This window comes from Oreochromis niloticus, linkage group LG20, assembly GCF_001858045.2.
Source record: "Oreochromis niloticus isolate F11D_XX linkage group LG20, O_niloticus_UMD_NMBU, whole genome shotgun sequence".
Classification (NCBI taxonomy): Eukaryota; Metazoa; Chordata; class Actinopteri; order Cichliformes; family Cichlidae; genus Oreochromis; species Oreochromis niloticus.
The window spans coordinates 15,532,525-15,560,332 of record NC_031984.2 but is presented as its reverse complement, the minus strand read 5'-3'; the positions used below and the strand labels follow the sequence as shown (position 1 = coordinate 15,560,332).

The following is a 27,808-nucleotide window of genomic DNA, read 5'->3' as shown; positions in this document are numbered from 1 at the left end:
AAACAAATTTTAAGATGTAAGTATCTTTATGCACTTTGTTACTAGCGATCTGCCATTTGTTTCAAGGATGGGAACAATAAACCCCGCCTCTGTAGCTGTAGCTTGTTAGCTGTTTCTATGGTAACGACGCCATCAAAGCTTCACAAGTCGGATAAGAAACTAAATTGTCATTATTTATGAGTAAACTAAGCAAAGCGTAAATGTATAGGAGGAACGAACAGGTGACTCGACAGATTTTCACTGCAGGTAAACACTGTAATAAATAGTGCAACGTAACGTTTGTGTGTTCACGGTGAAATGTTACCAGAACACTTAAGTTAGTTATTTCGCCAAATAGCTTGGAATCTTTCAGCTGGTTTTTCTTCTGGTTCTTTTCAGTTTTTTATGCTATCAGAGATGGCCACCTCTCCGGGTGTATTCAAAAACACACCGAAGAAAAAGATGTCCAACTTTCAAGTCCTGCCCCCTATTGAAGGGGCACAACAGCTCGGTGAAATTGAGCAAATCATAGGCAAGAAGGAGGAAATAGCGGATAAGATCGCGGTCTCCAAGAAGCTGCTGAGACACAAAAGGAGCAAAATGGAAGTCAAGCAACGCCAAAAGATACTGTATGTCCTTTCTTCAGCTATGATTTATTTTAATTTTTTCTGTGTTAAAATAGTCCATATGTCTTACATATGCAGGCATTTATCATATTTGTATTTTGGTTTCCTGAAATGTGGCAGTTTGTTGCTTGCATTTTTACAGGGTCTCTAAAGCAGCAGAGGATTTCAGACAGAGCAGAGAGAGGGGAGGTGTCCGCAGCTTGTCCCCAGAGCCACAGCTTCCACCTTCTGTATGGCATCTACTTATTTATGCACACATACAGTGGGATGCAAAAGTTTGGGCAACCTTGTTAATAGTCATTATTTTCCTGTATAAATCGTTGATTGTTACAATAAAAAAAAAAAAAAAAAAAAAGTCAGTTAAATATATCATATAGGAGACACAGTGATATTTGAGAAGTGAAATGAAGTTTATTGTATTTACAGAAAGTGTGCAATAACTGTTTAAACAAAATCAGGCAGGTGCATAAATTTGGGCACCACAAAAAAAGAAATTTAATCAATATTTAGTAGAGAAATTACAGCCTCTAAACACTTCCTGTAGGTTCCAATGAGAGTCTGGATTGTGGTTGAAGTATTTTGGACCATTCCACTTTACAAAACATCTGTAGTTCATTCATGTTTGATGGCTTCCGAGCATGGACAGCTCTCTTTAACTTACACCACAGATTTTCAATAATAGTCAGGTCTGGGGACTGAGATGGCCATTCCAGAACGTTGCTCTTGTTCCTCTGCATGAATGCCTTAGTGGATTTTGAGCAGTGTTTCGGGTCGTTGTCTTGTTGAAAGATCCAGCCCCGGCGCAGCGTCAGCTTTGTCACTGATTCCTGGACATTGGTCTCCAGAATCTGCTGATACTGAGTGGAATCCATGTGTCCCTCAACTTTGACAAGATTCCCAGTCCCTGCACTGGCCACACAGCCCCACAGCATGATGGAACCACCACCATATTTTACTGCAGGTAGCAGGTGTTTTTCTTGGAATGCTGTGTTCTTTTTCCTCCATGCATAACGCCCCTTGTTATGCCCAAATAACTCAATTTTAATTTCATCAGTCCACAGCACCTTATTCCAGAATGAAGCTGGCTTGTCCAAATGTGCTTTAGCATACCTCAAGCGGCTCTGTTTGTGCTGTGGGCGGAGAAAAGGCTTCCTCTGCATCACTCTCGCATACAGCATCTCCTTGTATAAAGTGCACCGAATGGTTGAACGATGCACAGTGACTCCATCTGCTGCAAGATGATGTTGTAGGTCTTGTAGGTTGTAGGTTGTAGGTCTGTTGTAGGTGCTGGTCTGTGGGTTGACTCTGACCGTTCTCACCATTCGTCGCTTCTGTCTATCCGAGATTTTTCTTGGTCTGCCACTTCAAACCTTAACTTGAACTGCTCCTGTGGTCTTCCATTTTCTCAATATGTTCCTAACTGTGGAAACAGACAGCTTAAATCTCTGAGACAGCTTTCAGTATCCTTCCCCTAAACCATGATGGTGAACAATCTTTGTCTTCAGGTCATTTGAGAGTTGTTTTGAGACCCCCATGTTGCTACTCTTCAGAGGAAATTAAAAGAGGAGGGAAACTTACAATTGACCCCCTTAAATACTCTTTGTCATTATTGGATTCACCTGTGTATGTAGGTCAGGGGTCACTGAGCTTACCAAACCAATTTGAGTTCCAATAATTAGTTCTAAAGGTTTTGGAATCAATAAAATGACAACAGTGCCCAGATTTATGCACCTGCCTGATTTTGTTTAAAAAATTATTGCACACTTTCTGTAAATACAATAAACTTAGTTTCACCCCTCAAATATCACTGTGTGTGTCTCCTATATGATATATTTAACTGACATTTTTTATTGTAACAACCAACGATTTATACAGGAAAATAATGACTATTAACAAGGTTGCCCAAACTTTTGCATCCCACTGTACATACAAGTACTAGCTAAATATGAAAATATTTCCCAGAATGATGGTATATTTCAATGCTTATTTTACAGATGCTTAGTGAACAACGGAAACAAATGGTAAGTATATTAGTATTAAATTTGATATGTGAACAGACAATCCTATTAACATGTATATTAACCCTGTACTATTTATTGTATTTCCTCTTTTACAGATGAATTACAACTTCCTTAAACAGTGTGTGGAGAGACGCGAATTTCCAGTTATACAGCAGCAGTGGTTAGACTCAATTGTAGATCGAGTCCCAGCAAGACTAAGAGGGAGCCCCGAGTCAAAAAAACTGCTGCAGGAGCTCTGCAAGGAAGTCAGCGACAATTTCAATAGTGTGATTGTAAAGTACACAGGTATTTCCAGTTATTTATGTTGTATGAATGTACAGTTCCGTGTAAAAGTGTAGGTACTGAAATTAAAAACAGAACGCTTTCAAAAATATGTTTTACTTACCAATTTGTAAATGTAGTAAAAAAACAAACCATATCTCTGTTTGGTGGGATTCTTCTTCAAAACATCACCAGTTTTCCTACAGTAAAGAAGAATGTTTTATTCCTTTGGCAGCAGTAACTTGAAGTAATAGTTTTCTAAATGATTTTATCAGTCTCCCACATTGCTGTGTAGGAATTTTTGCCCACTCTTTTTTACAACGTTGATTCAGTTGATAGTGGTTTGTGTGCATTTGTTTATGCAGCGCTCTCATAAGGTCCCACCACAGCATTTCATTCCAGTTGAGTTCTGGACATTGACTGGGTCTCTGCAAAATTTTAATTGTTTTATTTTTGACCAAGCGTTAGCTGTTGGACAGATGGCCTCACATTTGTGTCTTGAATACTTTGGTCTACAATGGCTGACTCAGTGGCTCCAAAAGAGTGTCAGATTATTCAGTGCTGTACTTCACAGCTGATATGAGGTGTTTCTGACATGCTGTGTTTGGGTTTCACCGAACATGACACTGTGGACCACGGTCAAACATCTCCACTTTGGTCTTGTTTGTCCAAATGACATTACTCCAGAAATCTTGGGGTTTGATCAGATGCAACTTTGCAAACCTAAGCTGTGCTGCCATGTTCTTTTTAAAAAGAAGATGTTTTTCTCCTGAAAATCTTTCATAACAAGCCACACTTGTTTAGTTTTCATGGTTCCATCTTTAAATGGTTTACATGTTATAGTCTGAGCTGTACCTCTTACTTTTTTTGGAGTGTCTCTGAGCATTGCACAGTCAGACCTTGGCGTGGATTTGCTGGGATGTCTACTCCTGGGAACAGTGTGGCATTGCATTAAAACACACCTGAATCATCCAGACTAGCAAGCTGACAAGATGTTTTCCTTTGATAGAGGAGGTCAGACCTTCAGTTGATTTGACTGCAAATCAGATGAATGACTTATTAATTACTATGGAAGCAGTAGGGGTGTGCATTTCAGTGAAAGTTTCCTTTTTCAAATCCAAGTAAGATAAGATAAGATAAGATAAGATAAGATAAGATAAGATAACCTTTATTAGTCCCACATGTGGGAAATTTGTTTTGTCACAGCAGGAAGTGGACAGTGCAAAAGTTATGAAGGAAAAATTAGAATAAGATAAAATAAGAATAAATACAGTACACAACTGTACAGAATAGAATAAAATAAAATACTATATACAGTAGAATAAAATAGAATAAAATATACAATAAGATAAAAATAGAATACAAATGCTATATACAACTGAGTAAAAATACAACGATGCCAGAAAGATGTAAATGTAAACGTTTGCATGTGCATGGTCTTCCAAGCAGCTTAGACACCATACCATAGTTTTTCTATGGCTTTATACTTCCCTAAAGTGATTTCATTTTAAAACTGGGGCTCTGGGGTTGCAGGATTTTGCAGGACTTTTTGTTGCAGGTTTTTTCAACTCACTTTAATTGTTTTATGGTTATTGTTATGTTGCACAATGACAATATCTGCTAATCATATAGATAAGAATCTAAACATCTAGATTGTCTTAAACTTACCAGATATGTATCACTGGTATGTTGATCTCCTATAGTGGGCACAGTGTTAAAGAATCCACAGGCAGATGGATTGAACTCAGAAAAACAGAGCGCTACACAACCAAAGTGAGTCCTTAGTGTGCATTTAGATCTTTGATTTAGACATAATGACTAGAATTCATTATTCTTTTTATGTTCCCATTTTTAAACTGTATTTTTGATCATTTGCAGAATTCTCAGTTTCTCCCATCCATGGCATGATAGTTTTATCAGAAGCCGCAGGATGATAAAGGCAAACTTGCACATTCTTCATCCTGTAATGCAGACTCTGTTGGATCTTGGAAACACAACATTCTCTTCACTGGTCCTAGTTGAGCTTTCATCATACAGGTGAGGGATGTGGACATAAAGACAAGCAGGCAGATTTGACCGGTCTCAGCAAATATAGACTTCTATTTGATTTTACTTTGGCTTCTGTTGATATAGAGCTTCAGGACCCGTGGATTCTAAGAGCCTACAGAACAAAATGGCTGTGGAGTGTAAGAGGACAGAAGATCGCATCATGAACACCTGGTTTCCCAAAGTCATCCACCTTTTAACAAATCAAGAAACTCTCAAGGGAGTTAAAGAGGAGAAACTTGATTCCTTTTACAATTGTGCCTCCACCCTAATTTCCAATCAGGTAAGATGATGCTCACTATATTTTAACCTGAAAAATGTCATAAAGACCATTTTATAATTGGCGGTTGACAGCTAGTAAAATCAGTATTTCACAGTGTTTCATTTAATGAAAAGCTTAAATATATGTAAAATGTGTTTCTTAATTGCACTCATGCATATGTTTTTCTGTAAATTCTTAGCTGAAATCTCTTCTTCATGGAAGTGTGGAGGAGTTTGTCGGTGTATTTGATCCAAGCAATCGCCACTGCTTGCCCATGTTTCGGATGGCTTTAACCTTTGACGATGAAAAGATGGAAATTTATCCCACCTTACAAGATCTGGAAGATGCTGTTCTTGAGATTCTAAGTGCCATAACAAACACTTTTCAGGTGAAATTGTCTCTTTATGCCAAATTTGTCAAATTTGCCTAATTTATGCCAAATTTGCCAAAAATGCATTCTGAGCTGGTAATGATATCTATGACATTGCTCTACAGAAAGTACAAACTGTCCAGTCGTGGCTGGCACAGAGCACATCTTTATTTGTGGATGCCAAGGTGACTGATCAGATCCATGCTCAGGCTCAGGCCACCGTGAAGAGTGCTGTGCGCAGAAATCTAGAGGAGCCTGAGAAATATTTCCATAACTATGGTAATGTGCCATAATATGGTAATTTCTAGTCAACACTCCAGTAATATTACTTCAGTTTATTGGTGAATTTTGTGGTTTATTTTGTAGTTGACAGATACGACTGGCTGGTTAATGGAACTGCACAGGCTAAAGTAGAGACGTTTATGGAAGAGGAACACTCGTTTGATGAGTACACTAAGGTAGCAAATCATAAAGTTGAATTCAGATTCTTGCCTTATCTTGTTTTTATCTTGTTTTCTGGTGACTGTCATTGTGTAATCTCACTGCTTATTAAAGCAAGTGGAGGAGTTTCGTGCTCTGTCAAAGGAGATTATGAGCCTCCCATCAAAAGCCCACTTCACAATGGTCCATCTGGACTGTGAGGAGCTGAAACAAGGGCTTGCCAACAAAGCCAAAGCCTATGCCGAAGTACTTCTGAAGAAATTAGTCTCCAGGCACCATGAACAAAATCTAGAGTAAGTCAGTTCTTATAATACTACCAAACAAATCTGTCCTTCTCTGCTTAAATTAGTCACATTTTAATTCTTGATTGTTTGTGTGTGTGTCTGTCTGTAAAAGGATTTGCTCTGAGTTTGAAAACATCAGAATGAGAGCTTTGAAAGTTCCAGAGAATACAGAGGAAATGGCTCAGATGCTTGACTTTATACATGAAGCTAAGAGTAAAGGTCTTGCAGAGCTTAATGAAAAAATGAAGGTAAATAAACCAGTAATTGCTTCCACCTGTTATAAAAGCATACTAACTTTTGATGTCTTGCATCAATTCTAACCTGGTTTGCTGTCTTGCTTTGACAGGGAGCATGCTGCAGACTTCTCTACCTCTTGGAAGTCCACGTCATTGAAGCAGAGGATATGGAGCTTAATTCGACTGTTTTTCTCTGGCCACAAAACATCCGTCATACTTTTGAACTCAGTGATGAGGTAATGCGGTAGCGTGTACTTAGTTCAATATAACATGAGTGTTTTGTTTTGTTATGAATAATCTTGATTCTGGACGGCTCTATTGTTTTCCAGATAATGGAGAAGGCCAAGAAGAAAGGAGAGGATGAGTTGGTTGCTAAAAGAGAAAAATTAATGGTGCAGCTTGAAAAGTTGGGACGCAGGACTGAGGAGTTTTCATTTCTCTCTGAGCTGGAAATGATGCAGCAGGTAAAGTATGGTTTATGTTTCAGAATACCTTTAATGAAAGAGTTTTTTCTTCCTTTCTTTTTTAGGAAATTCTGTATTTGTATTCTTGCCTGTTCCATCTGTACAGTAAATATGTTTGTTACATTCTTTGAAAGTCCAGTGGACATGGGGAAGCAACAAAGAAGGGTCTTGAAAAAGGAGGCAAGAAAGCAAACTTGGCTATTAAATAAAGTATTTTAATTGATTAAACTGAAGAAGACGGTCAAAACACTCACCATTACTATCACCTTAAGTACTCTGGCCTATTGCTGAGTAGAGTCAGCTGCACAGAAGGGTAGCACCTAAAGCTTGACAGAGAGCAAGACACACCCACAAGATCAAAAATCACAGTAGGCCCTACTAGCCCTGTAGCTTAGCTTAAGAGAAAGTCTGTCCAATATATGCCTACTGCCATCGCCAAGCTTCAGGACCTATGCCTGGCTGGGTTCGGTTTTTGCGTAATAGTGATTTACTTCTGAACAGAGTAGATTATCTGTTGCTCCATCCTAATGCTAAAAACTTCAATTCTGAAAGAACTGTAAAATTTAGTAAAAAGTGATACAACTGTTATTTCGACATATTTATTACACAGCAATAATAAGACCGTATTATTTGTTTTGTTATTTCCAGCTTAGACACTAATCAATAGCAAAACATGTCAGCAGCATTGCTATAACTGGTATCTCTTTTTTTAAACCAGTATGTTGCAGATGTTCGAATAGTTCAGAAACTTCTCCACGAGGCTGAGGAGGCTATTGCACTCATTAACAAGGAAGAGGCCTTCTACAAGTGGGACCTGACATGTTTCCCAGAAGTTGAGATCATCAAAGAGAATATTGAACCATATCAGAAGCTGTTTGGATTTGTCCTGAACTGGCAGCGCACGGAGAGCAGGTCAGATTCCTATTTGATGCATGCTAATCCTTTTTTTTGTTTTTAAATCCTGCTAACCTTTTGTCTCTTTTGTACCTAGGTGGATGGATGGCTCCTTCCAGGACCTTAATGGTGAGACGATGGAGGTAAAAGTGGATGAATTCTATAGGGAAATCTTCAAGATTCTCAAGTTTTTCCAACAGAAAAAGATTAAGGCTGTGCAAGAGATGGAGGGGATGTCTGAGAAGAGGAGGCGACACCCTGCTGATGATGATGTGACAAAGGAAGAAAGCCCAACAATCAGTTTGTGTTCGGCTGTAATGGAGCAGATTAAAAACTTTAAGGTATTCTACACAACTAAAGTTTAAAAAGAGTTCATAAACAAAGTGTTGCTTTTTATGCAATGCCATTATAAGGAATGTGTTTGCGTCAATAGAAACATATCCCCCTGGTGTCCATCTTGTGCAACCCCGGCCTCAGATCTCGCCACTGGACCCAGATGTCACAGATAGTTAGATATGAAATCACCCCCAATGGTGGTACAACGCTACGGAAAGTTCTCAAGCAAAATCTGGCTCCATACCTGGAAGACTTTGAGTCCATCAGTGCTGCTGCCAGCAAGGTGAGAACATTTTGAAAGACTGTGTGTGTTTATACAGGTTGCACTTTATTCTTTGTGTCAAATGATATATGTCCACACTTTCACTCACTACAGGAGTTTTCCCTGGAGAAGGCTATGAAAACCATGGTGGGCATTTGGGATAGTGTCTCCTTTCACCATCAACCTTACAGGGAGACTGGCGTTTCCATCTTGACCGCCTTAGATGACATTCAGACAATGTTAGATGACCAGATTGTGAAGACTCAGACTATGAGGGGCTCACCTTTCATAAAGCCCTTTGAAAATGAAATCAAGGTTAATATAAGTTTTACATTTGCATAACAAATAAATGTTGAATTTGCCTATTAAATTTGTATAATTTGGCACCTGGGAGTATTTTTTAACCTCCTATATATAAAGAAAGCTTTAACCATTTGTTCCGTGATGTTAGGAATGGGAGGAGCGTCTGCTTCGTATCCAGGAAACCATAGATGAGTGGCTGAAAGTACAAGCCCAGTGGCTTTACCTGGAGCCCATCTTTTCATCCCGGGACATTATGCAGCAGATTCCAGAAGAGGGGCGACTTTTTCAAACTGTTGACAGGAACTATAAAGAGGTCATGAGGCATTGTGTTAAGAACCCTAAGGTAAGAAAAAATGCATTTACATTTACAGAAAGTAAATCTAAAACTAACATTTTTTGGTTGATTAACTGGATAATTTGTTAACGTAGATACTCCCAGCAACCTCACTACCTGGTTTGCTAGAGAAACTGCAAGATTCCAACACCCTCCTTGATAGCATTATGAAGGGCTTGAATGCATATCTGGAGAAGAAACGTCTGTTTTTTCCTCGGTAAAAAGATTTTTTGGCAGATATTATTTCTGTCCAGATCTTTCGTATTATCACAGATTTTAATATTTAATGCTAACCCTGGTGCTAGGTTCTTCTTCTTGTCCAACGATGAAATGCTGGAGATTCTGTCTGAGACCAAGGATCCACAGCGAGTGCAGCCACATCTGAAGAAGTGCTTTGAGGGTATTTCCAAACTAGACTTTCTGCCCAATTTGGATATCCAGGCAAGGCAGTCACATATATGTTGTTTTCATTACATAATGGTGTGGATGATTAAGCCTTTGATTAAACTGCACAATGTTCTTGTTCAGGCCATGTATAGCAGTGAAGGGGAGCACGTTCAGCTCATCCAGCACATCTCCACGTCCGAAGCCAAAGGAGCTGTGGAGAAGTGGCTGATTCAGGTGGAGGACGTGATGCTTCGGAGTGTCAGAGATGTAATAGCCCGGTCCAGAGTGGTGAGATCACTGTTCTTCATACCTAATTTAAATTAGTATTATGGTTTATTACTTACAGTGCTTTCATACTGTGTATGATCCTGTGCATCAATATATATATATATATGCATGTGAGTCAGTGACAAATGAATGGATGTATATGGGTGTCTTTGGCAGGCATACGCTGAGACTCCACGGAGCCAGTGGGTCACGGAGTGGCCTGGGCAGGTGGTACTTTGCACCTCACAGATTTTCTGGACATTGGAGGTTCATGAGGCTATCAGAGCACACCCTAACGTGGGTCATTTTACATGTTTCTAACAAAGAAGTGATGTTTCTCACTCTTGATCAAGTGACCTGAGTATCTTTTACAATGAACTAGACACCTTAAAAATATCACCTTGGGAAGAAACTAAAATAGTAGCCGGCTGTTCTCTGCAGGGTTTAAAGAACTACTATCAGAAACTTCAGAGTCAGCTGAATGACATCGTAGAGCTGGTGAGAGGAAAACTGGCCAAGCAAACACGGATTACTTTGGGAGCTCTGGTCACAATTGATGTCCATGCCAGGGACGTAGTCATGGAGCTTATTGAGAAAGGTACCGCAAGAACAAAACAGGTTTATTAGTATTATGCATTATTATATAAAATACTTTTGAACAATAAAGAGAAAATGCACAGCGATTAAAATGATTTTTAATAGGTGTATCACAAGAAACTGACTTTCAGTGGCTGGCCCAGCTTCGTTATTACTGGAGTAGTGATAATGTTCGCGTTCGCATAATCAACTGTGATGTAAAGTATGCCTATGAGTATCTGGGGAACTCGCCACGCCTGGTCATCACTCCTCTGACTGACAGATGCTACCGAACCCTGGTAAGAAAAAAATTCTTAAAAATAGTTAATTAAATATGTTTTAGAACTCGCATATTTTTGCTTTTGCTGACATCATATTTTAACTATTCTTTTTGAGATTGGAGCTTTCTACATGAATTTGGGTGGTGCACCAGAGGGTCCAGCTGGAACAGGAAAGACAGAGACGACTAAGGATCTGGCTAAAGCACTTGCTGTGCAGTGTGTCGTCTTTAACTGTTCAGATGGACTGGATTATCTGGCTATGGGAAAAGTAACATCCACAAGTTGAAAAATTTCCTTTCTAATGCTTTTTCAGACATTCAAAACATGGTTTACTAACTTGTAATTTCCTATAGTTTTTTAAAGGTCTTGCTTCATCTGGTGCGTGGGCCTGCTTCGACGAGTTCAACCGTATTGAGCTGGAAGTGCTGTCTGTAGTGGCCCAGCAGGTTCTCTGTATCCAAAGGGCCATCGAGCAGAAGCTGGAGTACTTTGACTTTGAAGGGACCATGCTCAAACTCAATCCCAACTGCTTTGTGTCCATAACAATGAACCCTGGCTACGCAGGACGATCAGAACTCCCAGACAACCTCAAGGTCTTTTACCAGTAAAATATTTTATCACACATAGCATACACATTGCTGTTCTGTTTCAAATCGCACATGCTGGTGCTCTACACATCCTTAAGTATAATCTGAAAAATGTATGTTGCTGTTCAACATTTTTTATATTTTCTCTGTGCAGGTGTTGTTCCGAACAGTTGCCATGATGGTGCCCAACTATGCACTTATAGCAGAGATATCTCTATATTCATATGGCTTCTTAAATGCCAAACCTCTCTCGGTGAAGATTGTGATGACCTACAGGCTTTGCTCAGAGCAGCTCTCCTCGCAGTTCCATTATGATTATGGCATGAGGGCTGTCAAAGCTGTCCTTGTGGCTGCAGGAAACCTCAAGCTCAAGTATCCCAAGGAGAATGAGGACATTCTGGTATTTACTAAACATCAATCTATACTTTGTGTCCTGATTGTGAACTTTAGTGCCAGTTTTTGATCCTTTCAATTTCTTATTCATGTTGTAACATTCAGCTCCTGAGATCCATAAAGGATGTTAATGAGCCCAAGTTTCTCTCCCATGATATTCCGCTGTTCAATGGAATCACCAGTGATTTGTTCCCAGGCATTTGCCTTCCCGAGGCTGATTACCAGGTCAGTGTTGATTTGATTCCATATTGTTGTGCCCAAAATCTAACAAAACCCTTTATTTGTGTGGTTATTTGTGTTAGAATCTGTTTTTTGTTTGTCAGCTGTTTCTAGAGGCTGCTAAAGAATGCTGCAAAAATCACAATGTACAGCCAACAGAAGTTTTCATACAGAAGGTGATCCAGACCTATGAGATGATGATCGTTAGGCACGGGTATGTTATGTGTTTCAGTTTCCATGCTAGTGTACTGTGTTGTGACATCCTGCTTGATATTCACATGATTGGAAAATGGCTTGGTGGAAATGATCTAAAATTCAATATGGCTTCATAAATATTGTTATAAATTCTGTTTTTAAGATTCATGCTGGTGGGAGAGCCTTTTGCTGGAAAGACCAAAGTGCTACATGTTTTAGCTGACACTCTGACTCTCATGAATGAGAGAGGATATGGCCAGGAGGAGAAAGTCATCTTCAGGACGTTAAACCCAAAGTCAATTACTATGGGACAGCTGTTTGGACAGTTTGACCTAGTTTCTCATGAGGTACACCCGTGCCATCGATCTTTTGTTTTACAGATACATAAAAGCTAAGTGTGTTTACAGTATTAACATAGAGGTGGATTAAATTTTTTTATCCTCATTCTTAGTGGACAGATGGGATTGTGGCTAACACATTTCGTGAGTTTGCATCAGCTGACACTCCTGACCGTAAATGGGTGGTGTTTGATGGTCCAATAGATACACTATGGATTGAGAGCATGAACACGGTGCTGGATGACAACAAAAAGGTACATGTTGCACAGTAAAATAATGTTTCTTGTATAATATTTTAACCCTCTCAGGCTCAAATTAGGTTTTAGTTACAGGAAAAATCTGATATTTGGGGAAAATTATCACAAAAAAAAAACAACTCATAAAATATGTATTTGGGGTAATCAGGTTGTTAGTTTTTAACTGTTGCAAATCGGCAACGCCTGCCTCGAGAGGGTTAATCATATATATTTTTCTGGTTTTCATACCTTTTTATTTTTGCTTCCTTGACAGTTGTGCCTGATGAGCGGTGAGATCATCCAGATGTCAAATCAGATGAGTTTGATTTTTGAAGCTATGGATCTATCACAGGCCTCTGTGAGTTGGATGTTTGCAGTTAATGAAGTTATTCGCTAATCCTATTTTAAAACGTAAAAGAATTTCTAGTTAATTTGCTAAATGATAACCTTTCTTTTATGAAGAAAACTGTCTTTCTAAACAGTGCTTGATAAGACTGTTACTGAAGCATTACTGTAGCTTTTTGACAGGATGCTTTTTTTTTTGGTATTTTCTCCAAATGAAGCCAGCCACAGTAAGTCGATGTGGTATGATCTACATGGAACCATCTCAGCTGGGCTGGAAGCCTTTGGTGCTCTCCTGGATGAACACTCTTCCTGATGATCTTCAGACTCCAGACAACCGTTCCTTGTTACTGGAGCTTTTCCACTGGCTCCTGCCACCTGCTCTCACAATGCTTCGAAAACATTGCAGAGTAAGTGGCCTCAGAATCCAGGGAGTGTATGTGTTATTCACGTTATATCAGTACAATAATTCTTTGACATGCTAAATTTTGGTTTGGTTTACAGGAAGTTGTTTCCACAAGCAACAGCAACATTGCGGTGTCTTTGTGTCGACTGTTTGAGATGCTTCTCACTAAACCTGTGAAGACGGGTCAAAGTGATAAAAATATCCGCTGCTGGATAATGGTAAAAGGGCTTATATCTTTTAGAATTTCATATAATACTTGAACTTATTTATTCAAAATACTTGTTAGGATCTGCACCATGCAAATGTTTTGCAAATATGTTTTTTTGCATATGCACTTTGCACTGATACTTTTTCTTTTTGCCCACAGGCAGCGTTTGCGTTCTCCCTCGTGTGGTCTGTGGGTGGGAGCTGTGATGCAGACAGTAGAGAGAAGTTTAGTAGCTTTTTCAGGTTGATTGTTGCAGGACACAAACAAGAACATCCTATCCCTGAAACAGTGGGAAAATGGGAGTGTCCATTCGAGGAGAAAGGGCTAGTGTATGACTATTTCTATGAGGTATTGTGTAACTATGTCACTCAGAAGACTTTTGCTTGTGTTATACCAGAAAATCATAATATATTCTTTCATTTTTAGTTTAAAGGGAAAGGCAAATGGTTTCACTGGAATGAGGCCATTAAAAACATCAACCTGGGCGCCAAAAACACCAAAGTGCAAGAGATCATTGTACCCACCATAGACACAGTTCGCTACAACTACTTGATGGATCTTTGCATCAGCTATGGAGTGTCAGTATTTCTGAGGGATTGGTCAAAGCTGTTTTTGTTGTTGTTTGGAGCTTTAGTACTATGATAATTGTGCATAGCCTGAATTTATATACATTTAATCAAACATAATACATTTAAAAATATATTTTGTTTTATTTTATTTTGCCTTTAAGTCCTTCCCTGTTTGTGGGTCCAACTGGAACTGGAAAATCTGTGTATGTGAAGGAAAAACTCATGAATAATCTGGACAAAGACCAGTACTTACCCTTCTTCATCAACTTTTCAGCCCGCACAAGTGCAAACCAAACTCAGGTCAGTGTGAGAGACATACAGTTCTTAACAAATGTGTTAGACCACCTGTCATATAAACACGAACAAATATTATCATATATCTTTTAAAAAATCTGCCTAAAACTTACATAAAAGGAACAAGAAAGATTTTATACCCAAATTTGAGCTGATGCACTGGTCAAGAGCATAACTTTCAACCAATATTTTTTTTTTCTGTTCAGGAATGCAAGTAAATAACCATAATTTGGCATCTTAATTCCAAAATAATAATGTGCTTCAGTAATTGTTATTGTTAGCCTTAAAAATCTGATTTTGATCAAAGAATTTGCACATACTGCTAAATTAACAATTGGTGGTCTAATAAATTTGTTAAGCACTGTATGTGAAATAATGTCCCTGTAGAGAAACAGCTTTAGTGATCATATATTATGTGAGGTGCTTGTTTCTAAACAAATAAGAGGTTATAATGATTTAAATTGTATTTATTCTGTTTATTTCATCATGTAGAATATCATCATGTCCAGGTTAGATAAGAGAAGGAAGGGTGTGTTTGGACCCCCTATGGGAAAAAAGTGTATCATCTTTGTAGATGACATGAACATGCCTGCACTGGAACAGTTTGGAGCGCAGCCTCCTGTAGAGCTTCTTCGACAGTACATAGACCACGGAAACTGGTATGAACCACTTACTATTACATGACAAATTCATATTCAAACGAGAGAGATATAAATATATGAACAGGACTGAATTTACTGGATTAGAGCACTGTTCTTCAAACAGGCCTCATCTGTTATACTCTGGCAGGTACGACCTAAAGGATACCTCCAAGATCACTCTTGTTGACCTCCAGCTCATCTCAGCTATGGGCCCACCTGGCGGTGGAAGGAATGCTGTGACTTCACGCTTCTTGCGGCATTTCAACATTTTTAGCATTAATCCCTTCAGCGATGACACCATGGTTCACATTTTCTCCAACATTGTGTCCTTCTATCTTAAAAACAATCAGTTCCCACCTGAATATTTCACTGTTGGCAACCAAATAGTGACAGCTACAATGGAAGTGAGTGCTGTAAAAATAGACAGTGGGAACACAAGAACTAGAAAGCTGGATAAATTCATTTTGCAGTTGTATAAAACTCCTAAATCATCTTTACGTTTACGCTTTTTATTTTCCATAGGTCTACAAGAAAGCCATGGAGAACCTGCTTCCAACTCCAGCCAAGTCTCACTATACCTTCAACCTGCGGGACTTTTCACGTGTTATCCAAGGTTGCCTGCTGATTAAGAAGGGATCTCTGGAGAGCAAACGCACTATGATACGGCTTTTTGTCCATGAGGTCTTCCGCGTCTATTATGACCGTTTGGTAGACGATGACGATCGAGCGTGGCTCTACACGCTGATGAACAGCATTGTGAAAGATCACTTTAAGGAGTCCTTTCAACAGGTCTTTGATCACCTGAAACAAAGCAGCAAAGTGAGCTGAGAATCCCTTATCCTTACTGTTTCATGTGCTTTACTACTTTTTAAATTAAACAATACAGCAAAGAAGATGTGCTTGCAGAATTAGATCTTGATGTGCCTGAATCTGTGGCATTTAAATTTGTGAATTTCTAGCTGGTTGAAGAAGACATGCGAAATCTTCTGTTTGGTGACTACATGAACCCTGACCTGGAGGATGATGAGCGTTTCTATGCTGAGGTGCCCTCAGCTGAAAACTTTGCCGTGGTGGTAAAGTCCTGTCTTGAAGAATACAACCAGATGCATAAGAATCGGATGAACCTTGTCATCTTCCGGTAAACAGCTTTCAAAGAGGATATCATTTTTATAGATTTTATTTCTTTTTTTAGGAATAAATTTACAAGTTGACTTGACCTTTGTGCAGTAAATGAATGAGATATGTTTTTTATCTGTAACTTGTAGTTTGTGTTTAAACTTAATTAACTGAAAATAAAATCTTATCTAGCTATGTCCTGGAGCACTTGTCCCGCATCAGTCGTGTGTTAAAGCAGCCAGGAGGAAATGCCCTCCTTGTGGGAGTGGGAGGAAGTGGACGCCAATCCATCACCCGTCTGGCCACATTCATGGCGCATATGACCATGTTTCAGCCAGAGATCTCCAAGAGCTACGGTATGACTGAGTGGAGAGATGACCTCAAGGTAATCTGTAAAGGCTTCTGTTACTTCTGTTTAATACAAGTGTGTTTTAGTCATATTATTCTCATTAGATTCTGTGGCTTTTTAACAGTCCTAGCTGCTGTACTCTGTCTCACTGCTTTCCTTTCAAATAAAGATGTTGCTAAAAAATGCTGGGGTGAAAGGACAGAAGACAGTGTTCTTGATAACTGATGCTCAGATCAAAGATGAAGCTTTTCTAGAAGACGTGGACAGTGTCTTGAATACAGGAGAGGTTCCCAATCTTTTTGCCATAGATGAGAAACAAGAAATCATAGAGGTAGGATATTATAAGCCTATAATCTTATATACATACCTTATGAAATTGTATGCAATAAAATTCTCATTTCATCTGTTTTCCCCAGGCAGTACGTCCCATTGCCCAAGCTGGTAATAAAAACTTGGAGCTGAGCCCTTTGACTCTGTTTGCCTTCTTTGTGGCACGGTGTAAAGAGAACCTGCACATTGTTGTGGCATTCAGTCCTATTGGAGATGCCTTTCGAAATCGCCTGCGCCAGTTTCCATCTCTTATTAACTGCTGTACCATTGACTGGTATCAGGTAGGGCGCTATATCATACCTGCATTGAAATATACTACATATAAAAATGTCTGAATCACTGAAAACTATATAGGTATCTGTATGTTAAGAGTTAGCTGTGCTCTTGGATCCGGAGATAAAACCAAAGAAAGAAAATAGGACATGTAATTTCATTAGCAGACCCTGTTCTGTGTCTGCACTTTTGTCTTTGTATGCCGTCTTTGATCCTGCCCTCTCTGCCGTCTCTGTACTTTGACAGCCATGGCCGGAGGAAGCTCTTGAGCGAGTAGCCAACTCATTCCTGGAGTCACTAGAAATGAATGAAAATGAGAGGCAGGAGGTCATACCCATCTGCAAGACATTCCACACCTCTGCCAAAGAGCTTTCACAGAGGTATGAGAGCTTTATTTATTATTTTCACAATGAAAGATAAAGTACATTTCTAATCCTTTAATTATGCTTTTTTTTTCAATTGCAGATTCCTTTCTGAGCTTGGTCGCCATAATTATGTGACACCCACATCCTACCTGGAACTAATTGCAGCTTTTCGTCAACTGCTTACTCAGAAAAGAGACACTGTCATGAAGGCAAAACAGCGGTACACCAATGGTCTGGATAAGCTAGCCTTCGCTGAATCTCAGGTATATGAAATACTATTTTTACTGGAGCTGTTTTATCTATTCTCTATTATTCCTATGCAGTAGTTTATTTGAGCAATATATTTCCATAGGTGGGTGAGATGAAGAAGGAACTTGTAGACCTACAGCCTAAACTGGAACAGGCAAAGATAGAGAACACCAAAATGATGAAGGTGAATACATTTCATGCAATCGATCAACATCAGCATCCTCCCCAGAGTACATATGTATCAGAACATGCATACATCTGTACTAAATGTAAACATGTATTGATTTTCAGGTTATTGAGGTGGAGTCTGTGGAGGTGGAAGCCAAGAGCAAAGTTGTGCGGGTTGATGAAGAGGCAGCAACCATAAAAGCCAGTGAGGCTCAGGCTTTGAAGGATGAATGTGAGAGTGACTTAGCTGAAGCTATCCCTGCCCTGGAGGCTGCTCTATCTGCCTTGGACACTTTGAAGGTGAGCGCCCTTCAGCAAAATATCTTTTTTTCATTACATATCATTGCAGTTAGATAACTGAGCAAGTCAAGCTGTCCATTTCTTTTCAGCCCTCTGATGTCACAATTGTGAAGTCTATGAAAAATCCACCTTCAGGGGTGAAGCTGGTGATGGCAGCTGTGTGTGTGATGAAGGAGATAAAGCCAGATAAGATAGCTGATCCAGCTGGGACTGGAAAAAAGGTTAGACTGAGTACAAAAAAACCCAAAACATAAATCATATGAAATGATAAAAGTCTGGTACTTATTTTTAGCCTTTTAAAACACAGCTAAACCTCATTTGAATGATATAGTTTCTCTTTCTGTTAGAAAATGGGGCATACACACAGTGAGCGACATGTTTCCTTTATTATCTAGGTTTTTGACTACTGGGGTCCAAGCAAGAAGTTACTGGGTGATATGAATTTTTTACGAGATCTTAAAGAATACGACAAGGACAACATTCCTGTGAGTGTCAAAATTATGTCATAGTTAAAAAAATTCAGCTTACACTTTCCCCTAACTTACTCATCTGTCTTTGGGTTGCAGGTCCATGTGATGCAAAAAATCCGAAGTGAGTACATGACTAATCCCGACTTTAACCCCAGCATAGTGGCAAAGGCGTCCTCTGCAGCGGAAGGCCTGTGCAAATGGATCCAAGCAATGGAAGTGTATGACAGGGTGGCAAAGGTGAATGTCTTTTGATTTTCAAACTACTTGTCCAGGTAATCGTACCTGCACACTTACTTTTTCACACATTTCTTGATTTCGTCTTTGGTTTCAGGTTGTGGCTCCTAAGAAGGCCAATCTTGCAGTGGCACAGGAGTCCCTGGCTGCTACCATGGTCCTTCTGGACCAGAAGAGGGCTGAGTTGAAAGAAGTTGAAGATCGCTTAGCAGCTCTTCAGAAAACCTTTCAAGAGAAGACAGAGGAGAAAGCCCAGCTGGAGTTCCAGGTGGATTTGTGCGCCAGGAAGCTGGAGAGGGCAGAAAAACTCATTGGTGGTCTGGGTGGAGAGAAGACCAGGTCATGAAGACACTTATAAATATTTCAGGGCCAAGCAGTGAAGCTGAGGAGACTTCTGTTTATATGTTTACTTATAGGTCTTCTTCTTCCTCTTCTTTTTATTATTATTCATTGGACTGTAGAGTAAAACATTTGAAAGTTTTGTTCACTGACTGGGAGCAGTTTGCCAATTTCTCTTATTAAGACTCACGTCTGAAGTACTATAGCACCACCAATGGGTGGAAGTTGGAGGTATGTCCATGCATGCAGAATTTTAACTGTTAGCCTGATTCTTTTAAGGATGTAGCACTGGATTCCTTGAATCATTCAGAGTTCAAGCTATATTTCAAGAATTTAAGCTATACTTAAATTTCTGAAGCTTTTTCCAGCCTTCACCAAAATTGGCACAGATGAAAGTTAAATACCAAGCTTGAAAGACCAAGCATCACAAAAGCAAGCAGTTGGCATTTACATTTTCAAAACTGTTAGAACCAATAAAAAATTAGCAGTTCAACCACCAGATAGCAAGTAATTTCCTGTAATTATAACCACTTAAAAGGTTTATCTGCGTCACTCGGGTAGCTTCAAAATGAAAATGTGTTTTTTCATCTTATAGCTATGCTTTTATCATAATTACTTGAAGTTGCTATGACAACTGTGCCCAGCTGAACTGCTTGGCCTCCTTATTGCCTTGTGCCTTGTTCTGTTGCTTGTTTCCTGCAATTTGAAGAATAACTGCATACCAGTGACTGAATGTGACTATTTACTCAGATGGTCTAAAGCAGCAGACGACCTGCAGAACACGTATGACAACTTGACCGGAGATGTTCTTATCTCTGCCGGTGTCATCGCTTATCTGGGGGCTTTCACAGCTGGCTTCAGACAAGAATGCACCAAGTTGTGGACCAAACTCTGCAAAGTACAAGTTCTTCCTTCTCTCCTCTCATTTTTATGAATCTTTGTCATACATATGTATTTCTATGTCTATATTACTTACCTTAGTGGATAAATATCTGTCTTTGCACCTCCCTCTATCTCTAGTCTAAGAACATTCCATCATCAGATGACTTCTCACTCAGTAAAACTCTGGGGGATCCCATTAAGATCAGGGTGTGGAACATTGCAGGGCTTCCCAGTGACACTTTCTCTATTGACAACGGCGTCATTGTCAGTAATTCACGCAGATGGTGAGTTTGTATTTCTGAAATTTGTGAAACTTATGTTGAAATATTTGTGAAAAAAATGCTTTTCATTTATTACCTGATGTTAATGTTCTTGTAGGCCCTTAATGATTGACCCTCAGGGTCAAGCCAACAAGTGGGTCAAGAATTCAGAGAAAGATAACAGCCTGAGTGTAATAAAGCTAACAGATGGGGACTATATGAGAACTTTAGAAAACTGTATTCAGTTTGGGACGCCACTGCTGCTGGAAAATGTAGGAGAAGAACTGGACCCTTCTCTGGAACCATTACTCCTCAAACAAACCTTCAAACAAGGTGCTAGAAGTATAAAATGGATGCCAAAGAATAATGTTGAATTTAGAAAGAGTGATAATTCTCAGCTCCTAATTTTTTTGTTTCTCCTAGGTGGAGTTGATTGCATCAGGCTCGGGGAGAGTGTGATTGAGTACTCCAATGATTTCCGTTTCTACATCACAACAAAGCTCAGAAACCCCCATTACCTACCAGAGCTGGCCACCAAAGTGTCCCTGCTCAATTTCATGATAACCCCTGAGGGCTTGGAGGACCAGCTGCTCGGGATTGTTGTTGCCAAGGAGAGGTAATACCTGTAAAATGGTTACTTATTTTATTGACTGAAACGTTTTTTTATAGCTCTTTTACTCATGTCATCTACTTGTATTTCCACAGGCCGGAACTGGAGGAGGAGAGAAATGCATTAATCCTGCAGTCAGCTGAAAATAAGAGGCAGCTAAAGGAAACTGAAGACAAGATCCTAGAGACACTGCAGTCCTCTGAGGGAAATATCCTGGAGGATGAGAGTGCCATTCAGATTCTAGACTCAGCAAAGATCATGTCCAACACAATTACCAAGAAACAGCAGGTGTGAATTACACATAAAATCAAAGCCGAATTGTGAATTTGATGTCTTTTAAGTTAATCTGATCGTCTCGTAGTCTAACCTCCTAATGTTTACGTCTTTCCAAGATTGCAGAGAAGACAGAGATCAAGATAGCAGAGTCCAGAGAGGGTTACAGAGCTATTGCAAAACACTCGTCCATCCTGTTCTTCAGTATTACTGATTTGACCAACATTGACCCGATGTACCAGTACTCTCTCAGCTGGTTTGTCAATCTCTACATTAACTCCATACAAGACAGGTAAGCGATCCAGGAGGAGTAAACCTGGTTAGTGGTATGGTGAAGTAATGAACTATGACACATCTGCCAGAACTAATAGCTTTTAGTTTGTCTGTGTTATTTGGAAACTTTGTGTATTTTGCCTTTTGTTCATCAGTAACAAGTCCAAGATTCTGGAAAGGAGGCTTCAGTTTCTTATTGATCACTTCACCTATAACTTGTACTGCAACGTATGTCGTTCTCTGTTTGAGAAAGACAAACTCCTCTTCTCCTTCCTTCTCTGCTGCAAATTACTACTGTAAGTTAAAGTTACAAGCAATTTTGACTCTCGCTCTCATGCTTAGTGCAAATCTATGTGGATGTTTACTTTTATATTTGATGCTTTTTTTTTTATCAATGTTTTCTTCTAAGAGCAAAAGGGGAGATTAAACACTCTGACTTTATGTTCCTGCTGACTGGGGGAGTGGGCCTCCAGAACACCACTGCTAATCCCGACCCCACCTGGCTACAGGATAAGAGCTGGGATGAAATCTGCAGAGCAAGTGAACTCCCTGGTTTACAAGGATTGAAGTAAAAAGCTTTAATCACTAAAATAAAAATGGCCTCATCATCATCAACAGTTGCCCCCATTTGACATTACAATTTACTTTTGATAAATGAAGTGGTTTGTTATTTATTTTGCAGAGAAGCTTTCATTAAAAATCCAGATGACTTCAAGCCCATTTATGACAGCAAAGATCCATGCACTATTGGTTTGCCTGCTCCGTGGTGTGAACAGCTCAATGATCTGCAAAAGATGATCATCGTTCGCTGTCTCAGGCCTGATAAGATACTGCCAGCTGTGACTAAATATGTGACTCGCAACCTAGGGAAGAAATTTGTCCAACCGCCTCCCTTTGACCTGAGTAAGAGCTACCTGGACTCCAACTCTACCATCCCACTCGTGTTTGTGCTGTCTACAGGTGCTGATCCCATGGCTAGTAAGTTCTACAGAACTGTTTTACTGATTTTCAAAGGGCCACATAAAGTTAGTGCCAAATCCTGAAACTGGGAAAGCTAACTCTTTCAGAAAAACTAAAACTATCCTTCCACAGGCTTGCTGAAGTTTGCCAGTGACAAGAACATGGGTGGTGCCAAGTTCCAATCTATCTCTCTGGGTCAGGGACAGGGGCCCATTGCTTCTAAAATGATATCCACAGCCATGCAGGATGGGACATGGGTGTGTTTACAAAATTGCCACTTGGCCGTTTCCTGGATGCCCACGCTAGAGAAAATCTGTGAGGACTTTAGTCTGGCAACATGCCACCAAGACTTCCGCCTCTGGCTCACAAGCTACCCTTCAGCCAAGGTAAAACCCAACTAGTCCAACTTTAAGGACTAAATAGATATAACTGTCATCCGAAAGAGCCTTCAGTATAGTATAGTAAAGAAAACAAAACAATTTTTTTAAAATCAGTTTCCAGTGATCATCCTGCAGAATGGAGTGAAAATGACAAATGAGCCCCCAACAGGACTCCGTCTCAACCTGCTCCAGTCTTATTTGTCAGATCCTATTTCTGATCCAAACTTCTTCAACAACTGTCCCAATAAAGAGCTGGTGAGTCAGGAGGAAAACTATTTAGATTTTGATGTATTAATTCTAAAGGTGTGTAACACAATAAATGGATTTCCTCACTAGATCTGGGAGAAGCTCTTGTACGGACTGTGCTTCTTCCATGCTCTCGTTCAGGAGAGGAAAAAGTTTGGTCCTTTGGGCTGGAATATTCCGTATGGCTTCAATGAGTCTGACCTGCGTATAAGCATCAGACAGCTACAGGTATTTACTCAAAAATCTCATTTGTTGTTTTTTGTACCCTGGAAAAATCAAAAACTCATTTAATTTCTTTTCCTCTTTAGCTGTTTGTAAATGAATATGACAAGGTGCCCTTGGAGGCCATAACATATCTGACTGGAGAGTGCAATTATGGTGGCCGTGTGACAGATGATTGGGACAGGCGGCTCCTGATGACTGTCTTGGCTGACTTCTACAACAAGGACATCATTGAAACTTTTCGCTATCCTTTCTCACCTAGTGGCGATTACTGTGCCCCACCTAAATCTAGCTATCAGGATTACATTCTGTTTATCAAGGTGCAGACACTCCAGAAGCAGTAGTATATATAATTTTGTATAAAATAACTGCATATAATCTTAAGTTTTTTCAATTATACAATATATTACTGTGTCTTTGTTGTGCTCTAGGAACTTCCATTCAGCCAGCACCCAGAAGTGTTTGGGATGCACGAAAATGTAGACATTTCCAAAGATTTGCAGCAGACAAAATTACTGTTTGATTCACTGATACTCACCCAGGGTGGAGGCTCCAAGGGCGGAACCCACTCTGAGAGCGACAACATGCTGTACGACATAGCGAATGACATCCTCACTAAGGTACAACTTAATCAAACTTCCTCTTCATTTAGAAGTTTTTAGCCATGCCAATGGCATGGTTGGTCCAAACAAAAACATTTCAAATACTAATATTTGGATTTCCATAAGTTTTTATGCAGAAGAATCCGATTAACCTTTTAATTACTTAATGTTCCCTTAAGCACCATCACACATTGAGATTTCACTTATCCTGTGAAATACAGCATCTCAGCATCAGCTAAGTTAATTGACATATTTGGGGGTTTTTTGAATAAAATTCTTCAGTTCCCAGACACTACTTTCAATTTTACCGACTTTGGTCTGACTTTGTCTCCTCTGTTTTGACTGAAGCTAAATTTCTCAACATCTGTTCAGTGGATTTCAGTAACTGCAGTGCAGGTGGACATATTCCTGCTTCTCCTGGATGAATTAATTTAGGTTGATAACCTCCCTTTTGATAGAGAATAATTTTTATTTTCTGTAATTAGTCCAATAGTTTGGTTAATAACTAGTTTATATACTGTGTAAAAGTCTTGAAGCACCCCTAGTTTCTTTATAATTGCTCCCAAGGAGCCACAATGTTTTGAAAATTGGTCTTCAGGAATAGTTTTTCAGGTTTTTGGAAAGTAAGTCAGTTTTTCTTTGAATATTGACTGCTTTTTCAGTTATCTTTCGTTCAGTTCTTAAGCCTGATCATTTTCAGAAGAAAGGTTTTTTTTGTTTTTTTTTAAAGCCACTTAACACTGACCTATGACTCATTCAAGCATAAAAAGACACCTAACTCAAGGAATGGACCAGTGTTGTGTCTACACAAAGCAGACAACTTAGCAAAGAGTCTTTTGGCCCTTTCACAAAAACACAGATTTATTTCCCATTACTTTAGTGAAATCAATAAAAAATGCCAAAGTCAACAGAGTTTGAGTGCCATAAAATTTTATTTTTGCTCCAACAAGGTGATTCCCAGTGAGCTATTAGCCAAATAGTTTCACAACTTGGCATAGTGTGCAGTGTGTCCTTAAAACATGTGAGGAAACTGGACAAGTGGAAGTCAAAAAAGAAGTGTCAGACCTAAAGAAAAGCCCTACCACACACCTGAGAGATACATCTGGCTCCATACATATTGGTTCAAACCAATATGTATGGAGGAAATGAGTAGACAGGAGTAAGCATCTGCAACCATCTGAGAAACACAGTGGAGGCTCTGTCATGAGTTGGGGTTGCATTTCAGTCAGTAGTTTTGGGGATCTTGTCAAATTTCATGGCATTATGAATGCAGAAAAGTACTGTCAGATTTTGATCAACCATGCAGTACCAATGGAAAATATCTGATTGGCAACAGTCTCATTTTTCAGCATGACAATGATCCCAAACACACCCGCCAGTGCATTAAAAGCATACTTGGACAGAAAAACATACAGTAAAACACAATCAGTCATGGATTGCCCCCGCCTGAACTCAGAGGTCAACATTGGTAACAGAACACAAAGCAGCCAACATCCAAAATGGAGCTCTGAAATGTTCTTTAAGAAGCCTGGAGAACCATTCCTAAAGACTACGTGCTTATGTCATTTATTTCTATGTATGTTCTCATACTTCAGTAAATTTCTGAACCTATATCACATTGTCCAAGCAAAAAATAAAGAAATGAGTGGTGGCTCAAAACATTTGCACAGCACTGTAAAAAAGAAATAGCATCCCTATTAAACATACGTTTGCTTTGTGTTTATTTCTTTGAGTTTCCTCTGGGTATTTCCTCTCAGAGACAGTGTAAGGAAGTCCTACTCTCCAGCCTTATGGTTATGGGGGCCAAGTGGTAAAGAAAGTTGATAGATGGATGTATTGTGAGCATGTTAACATATTGTTACTAGCGTATTACGTACATTTACTTTTTATTGTCCAGATAGCACCAGTATAACTCTCAACGTTTGTACAAATTTTCCTGTTTCCTGTCTGTGCTCTGTGGCCACTTCACTGTGTGTTTATAACTGCCACATTTGCTTATTTTCCCAAGCTCCCAGCTAACTTTGACACAGAAGCAGCTCTCTTGAAGTTTCCTGTGCTCTATGAAGAAAGCATGAACACAGTCCTCGTCCAAGAGATGGAGCGCTACAACACGTATGAATAGACAGCTCTCCACCCTGTTTTAAGCTATACAGCCATTGCAACCATTTTTCTTTCATGACTTAACTGCTGTCTTTGATCTCTCAGGTTGTGTAGTTTGATTCGTATCAGCCTGCAGAATTTGCTGAAGGCTATTAAGGGATTGGTGGTGATGGATGCAGAGCTGGAGGCAGTTGCAGGCAGTTTGGTAGTTGGAAAAGTGCCCGAGAAATGGGCCAAGCGCTCTTACCCCAGCCTCAAACCCTTGGGCAGTTACATTAATGACTTTCTGTCAAGGCTCAAGTTTTTGCAGGTAAGACTAGTGAGCAAAAGTGATTTGAATGAGCAGTTTCAACTCGGCATATCAAAGCTTTGTGCACCTTTTCAGTCTCATTATATTTTCACTTTATTTTGTGTGCCTGTAGGTTTGGTATAACACCAGCAAGCCCAATGTGTTCTGGCTGTCTGGCTTCTTCTTCACCCAGGCCTTTCTAACTGGGGCCATGCAGAACTATGCCAGGAAATACCACATCCCCATTGACCTGCTGAGCTTCGAATTTGAGGTCTGGAGACTCACACTTTGGGATCGCTCTCTCTTTACATGTAAAGATCTTCTCATAGCCCTTAGACTGTACTGATCAGTGGTTATTATGATTTTATCTTACAGGTCCTTCCTTTTGACGAAATACAAACAGCGCCTGCAGATGGTGTTTACATTAATGGACTGTTTCTTGATGGAGCTCGCTGGGATAAAGAAAGGTACATGCAAACAGCAGCGTTAGTTTTACAATATTGACTATATGCTTACAGCAGTATAGCTCAAAATCCATTACTGTGCAGGAAAAAAGTCATTCACTGTACTTAAGCACACATTTGAGCATTTTACAAAAGTATTCTACTTTATATTACTTTATATTACATTTCAAAATTAAATATTTATAATACTTTTTATTGGGCTAAATTTATATTTTTTAATATTGCCCCTTTACTTGTAATGGTGATTTTTTTTAATATATAGGATTTATATAGGATTTTTTTACTTTGTTCATCACTAGTGAAATATAGGGAGACCTGATAAGGATGGGTTTGTTTGTCTCTCTCTATTATCAGTGGAGTTCTGGCTGAGCAGTACCCCAAAGTCCTGTTTGACTCAATGCCAATCATCTGGGTAAAACCCAGTAAGTATTGCCTGACTTTGTACACTTCTAGAGCTGGTGTTTCAGATCTGCAACAAATAAAATGGATGCAATTCATGTTTTCAGATATCTCTTTCAAGTACATGATTGTTTCCTTGTATTATTTCCTGACCCTCTGCCTCCCATTTTCTGTGTTCCTTTGCTTTCATTTCTGCCAAACAGCTCAAAAGAACAGCGTCAGTCAGCCTCAGAAAATGTACATTTGTCCTCTATACAAGACCAGCGAAAGGAAAGGCACGCTGTCCACCACAGGCCACTCCACCAATTTTGTCATTTCCATGACGCTGCCCACCAACAAGCGCCCACAGCACTGGATCAAGCGTGGTGTTGCCATGCTCTGCCAGCTTGATGACTGAGCTCAGTTAACACAGTGCTTTAAGACTCAAATGCTTTACCGCAGCTATTCTCAATGCTGCTTGGATTAGTTTAAACTCTGTGTTCCTTAATACTATAATAAACACAATGTCTATGGCTGATGTGGAGATTATAATGTAATATAATGTTGGTATTTTCAATTCACAACTTTGTCCAGCAACTACTTACAAAATAAAAAAGC

The 27,808-nt window shown here is 39.5% G+C and overlaps 1 protein-coding gene across 1 annotated transcript; it reads left to right on the top strand.

Moving 5' to 3' along the window:
- Window positions 1-116: 116 nt before the first annotated feature.
- Window positions 117-27,608, top strand: dnah12 (dynein, axonemal, heavy chain 12). Its single transcript, XM_005448788.3, has 74 exons — window positions 117-246; window positions 379-608; window positions 748-835; window positions 2,600-2,626; window positions 2,722-2,911; window positions 4,591-4,660; window positions 4,766-4,924; window positions 5,021-5,216; window positions 5,395-5,583; window positions 5,691-5,844; window positions 5,932-6,023; window positions 6,121-6,299; window positions 6,403-6,538; window positions 6,637-6,762; window positions 6,856-6,990; window positions 7,709-7,902; window positions 7,982-8,225; window positions 8,318-8,503; window positions 8,597-8,797; window positions 8,934-9,128; window positions 9,215-9,336; window positions 9,425-9,560; window positions 9,648-9,794; window positions 9,951-10,070; window positions 10,215-10,371; window positions 10,476-10,648; window positions 10,746-10,898; window positions 10,984-11,223; window positions 11,372-11,617; window positions 11,716-11,835; window positions 11,934-12,043; window positions 12,188-12,371; window positions 12,476-12,616; window positions 12,873-12,956; window positions 13,162-13,350; window positions 13,445-13,564; window positions 13,714-13,902; window positions 13,981-14,132; window positions 14,285-14,423; window positions 14,910-15,076; window positions 15,207-15,462; window positions 15,581-15,877; window positions 16,018-16,196; window positions 16,367-16,559; window positions 16,693-16,854; window positions 16,940-17,134; window positions 17,373-17,506; window positions 17,592-17,754; window positions 17,844-17,924; window positions 18,032-18,208; window positions 18,298-18,429; window positions 18,604-18,693; window positions 18,775-18,915; window positions 19,010-19,251; window positions 20,002-20,149; window positions 20,272-20,417; window positions 20,512-20,726; window positions 20,817-21,009; window positions 21,099-21,291; window positions 21,396-21,568; window positions 21,705-21,845; window positions 21,959-22,117; window positions 22,232-22,527; window positions 22,642-22,895; window positions 23,004-23,144; window positions 23,226-23,363; window positions 23,444-23,677; window positions 23,789-23,977; window positions 25,968-26,071; window positions 26,165-26,369; window positions 26,482-26,619; window positions 26,724-26,815; window positions 27,167-27,234; window positions 27,415-27,608. Exons 2-74 carry the CDS (start codon window positions 385-387, stop codon window positions 27,606-27,608), a joined length of 11,937 nt encoding a protein of 3,978 aa, XP_005448845.1. The 5' UTR covers window positions 117-246; window positions 379-384.
- The last annotated feature ends 200 nt before the right edge of the window (window positions 27,609-27,808 follow it).

What these genes read in the sequence shown, in the direction of transcription:
- dnah12 (XM_005448788.3), top strand. Translation starts at nt 385, where the DNA reads ATGCTATCAGAGATGGCCACCTCTCCGGGTGTATTCAAAAACACACCG. An exon ending in GTACCATTGACTGGTATCAG is followed by an intron (nt 17,135 to 17,372) that starts GTAGGGCGCTAT and finishes GTACTTTGACAG; the next exon opens with CCATGGCCGGAGGAAGCTCT. An exon ending in GCCAAAGAGCTTTCACAGAG is followed by an intron (nt 17,507 to 17,591) that starts GTATGAGAGCTT and finishes TTTCAATTGCAG; the next exon opens with ATTCCTTTCTGAGCTTGGTC.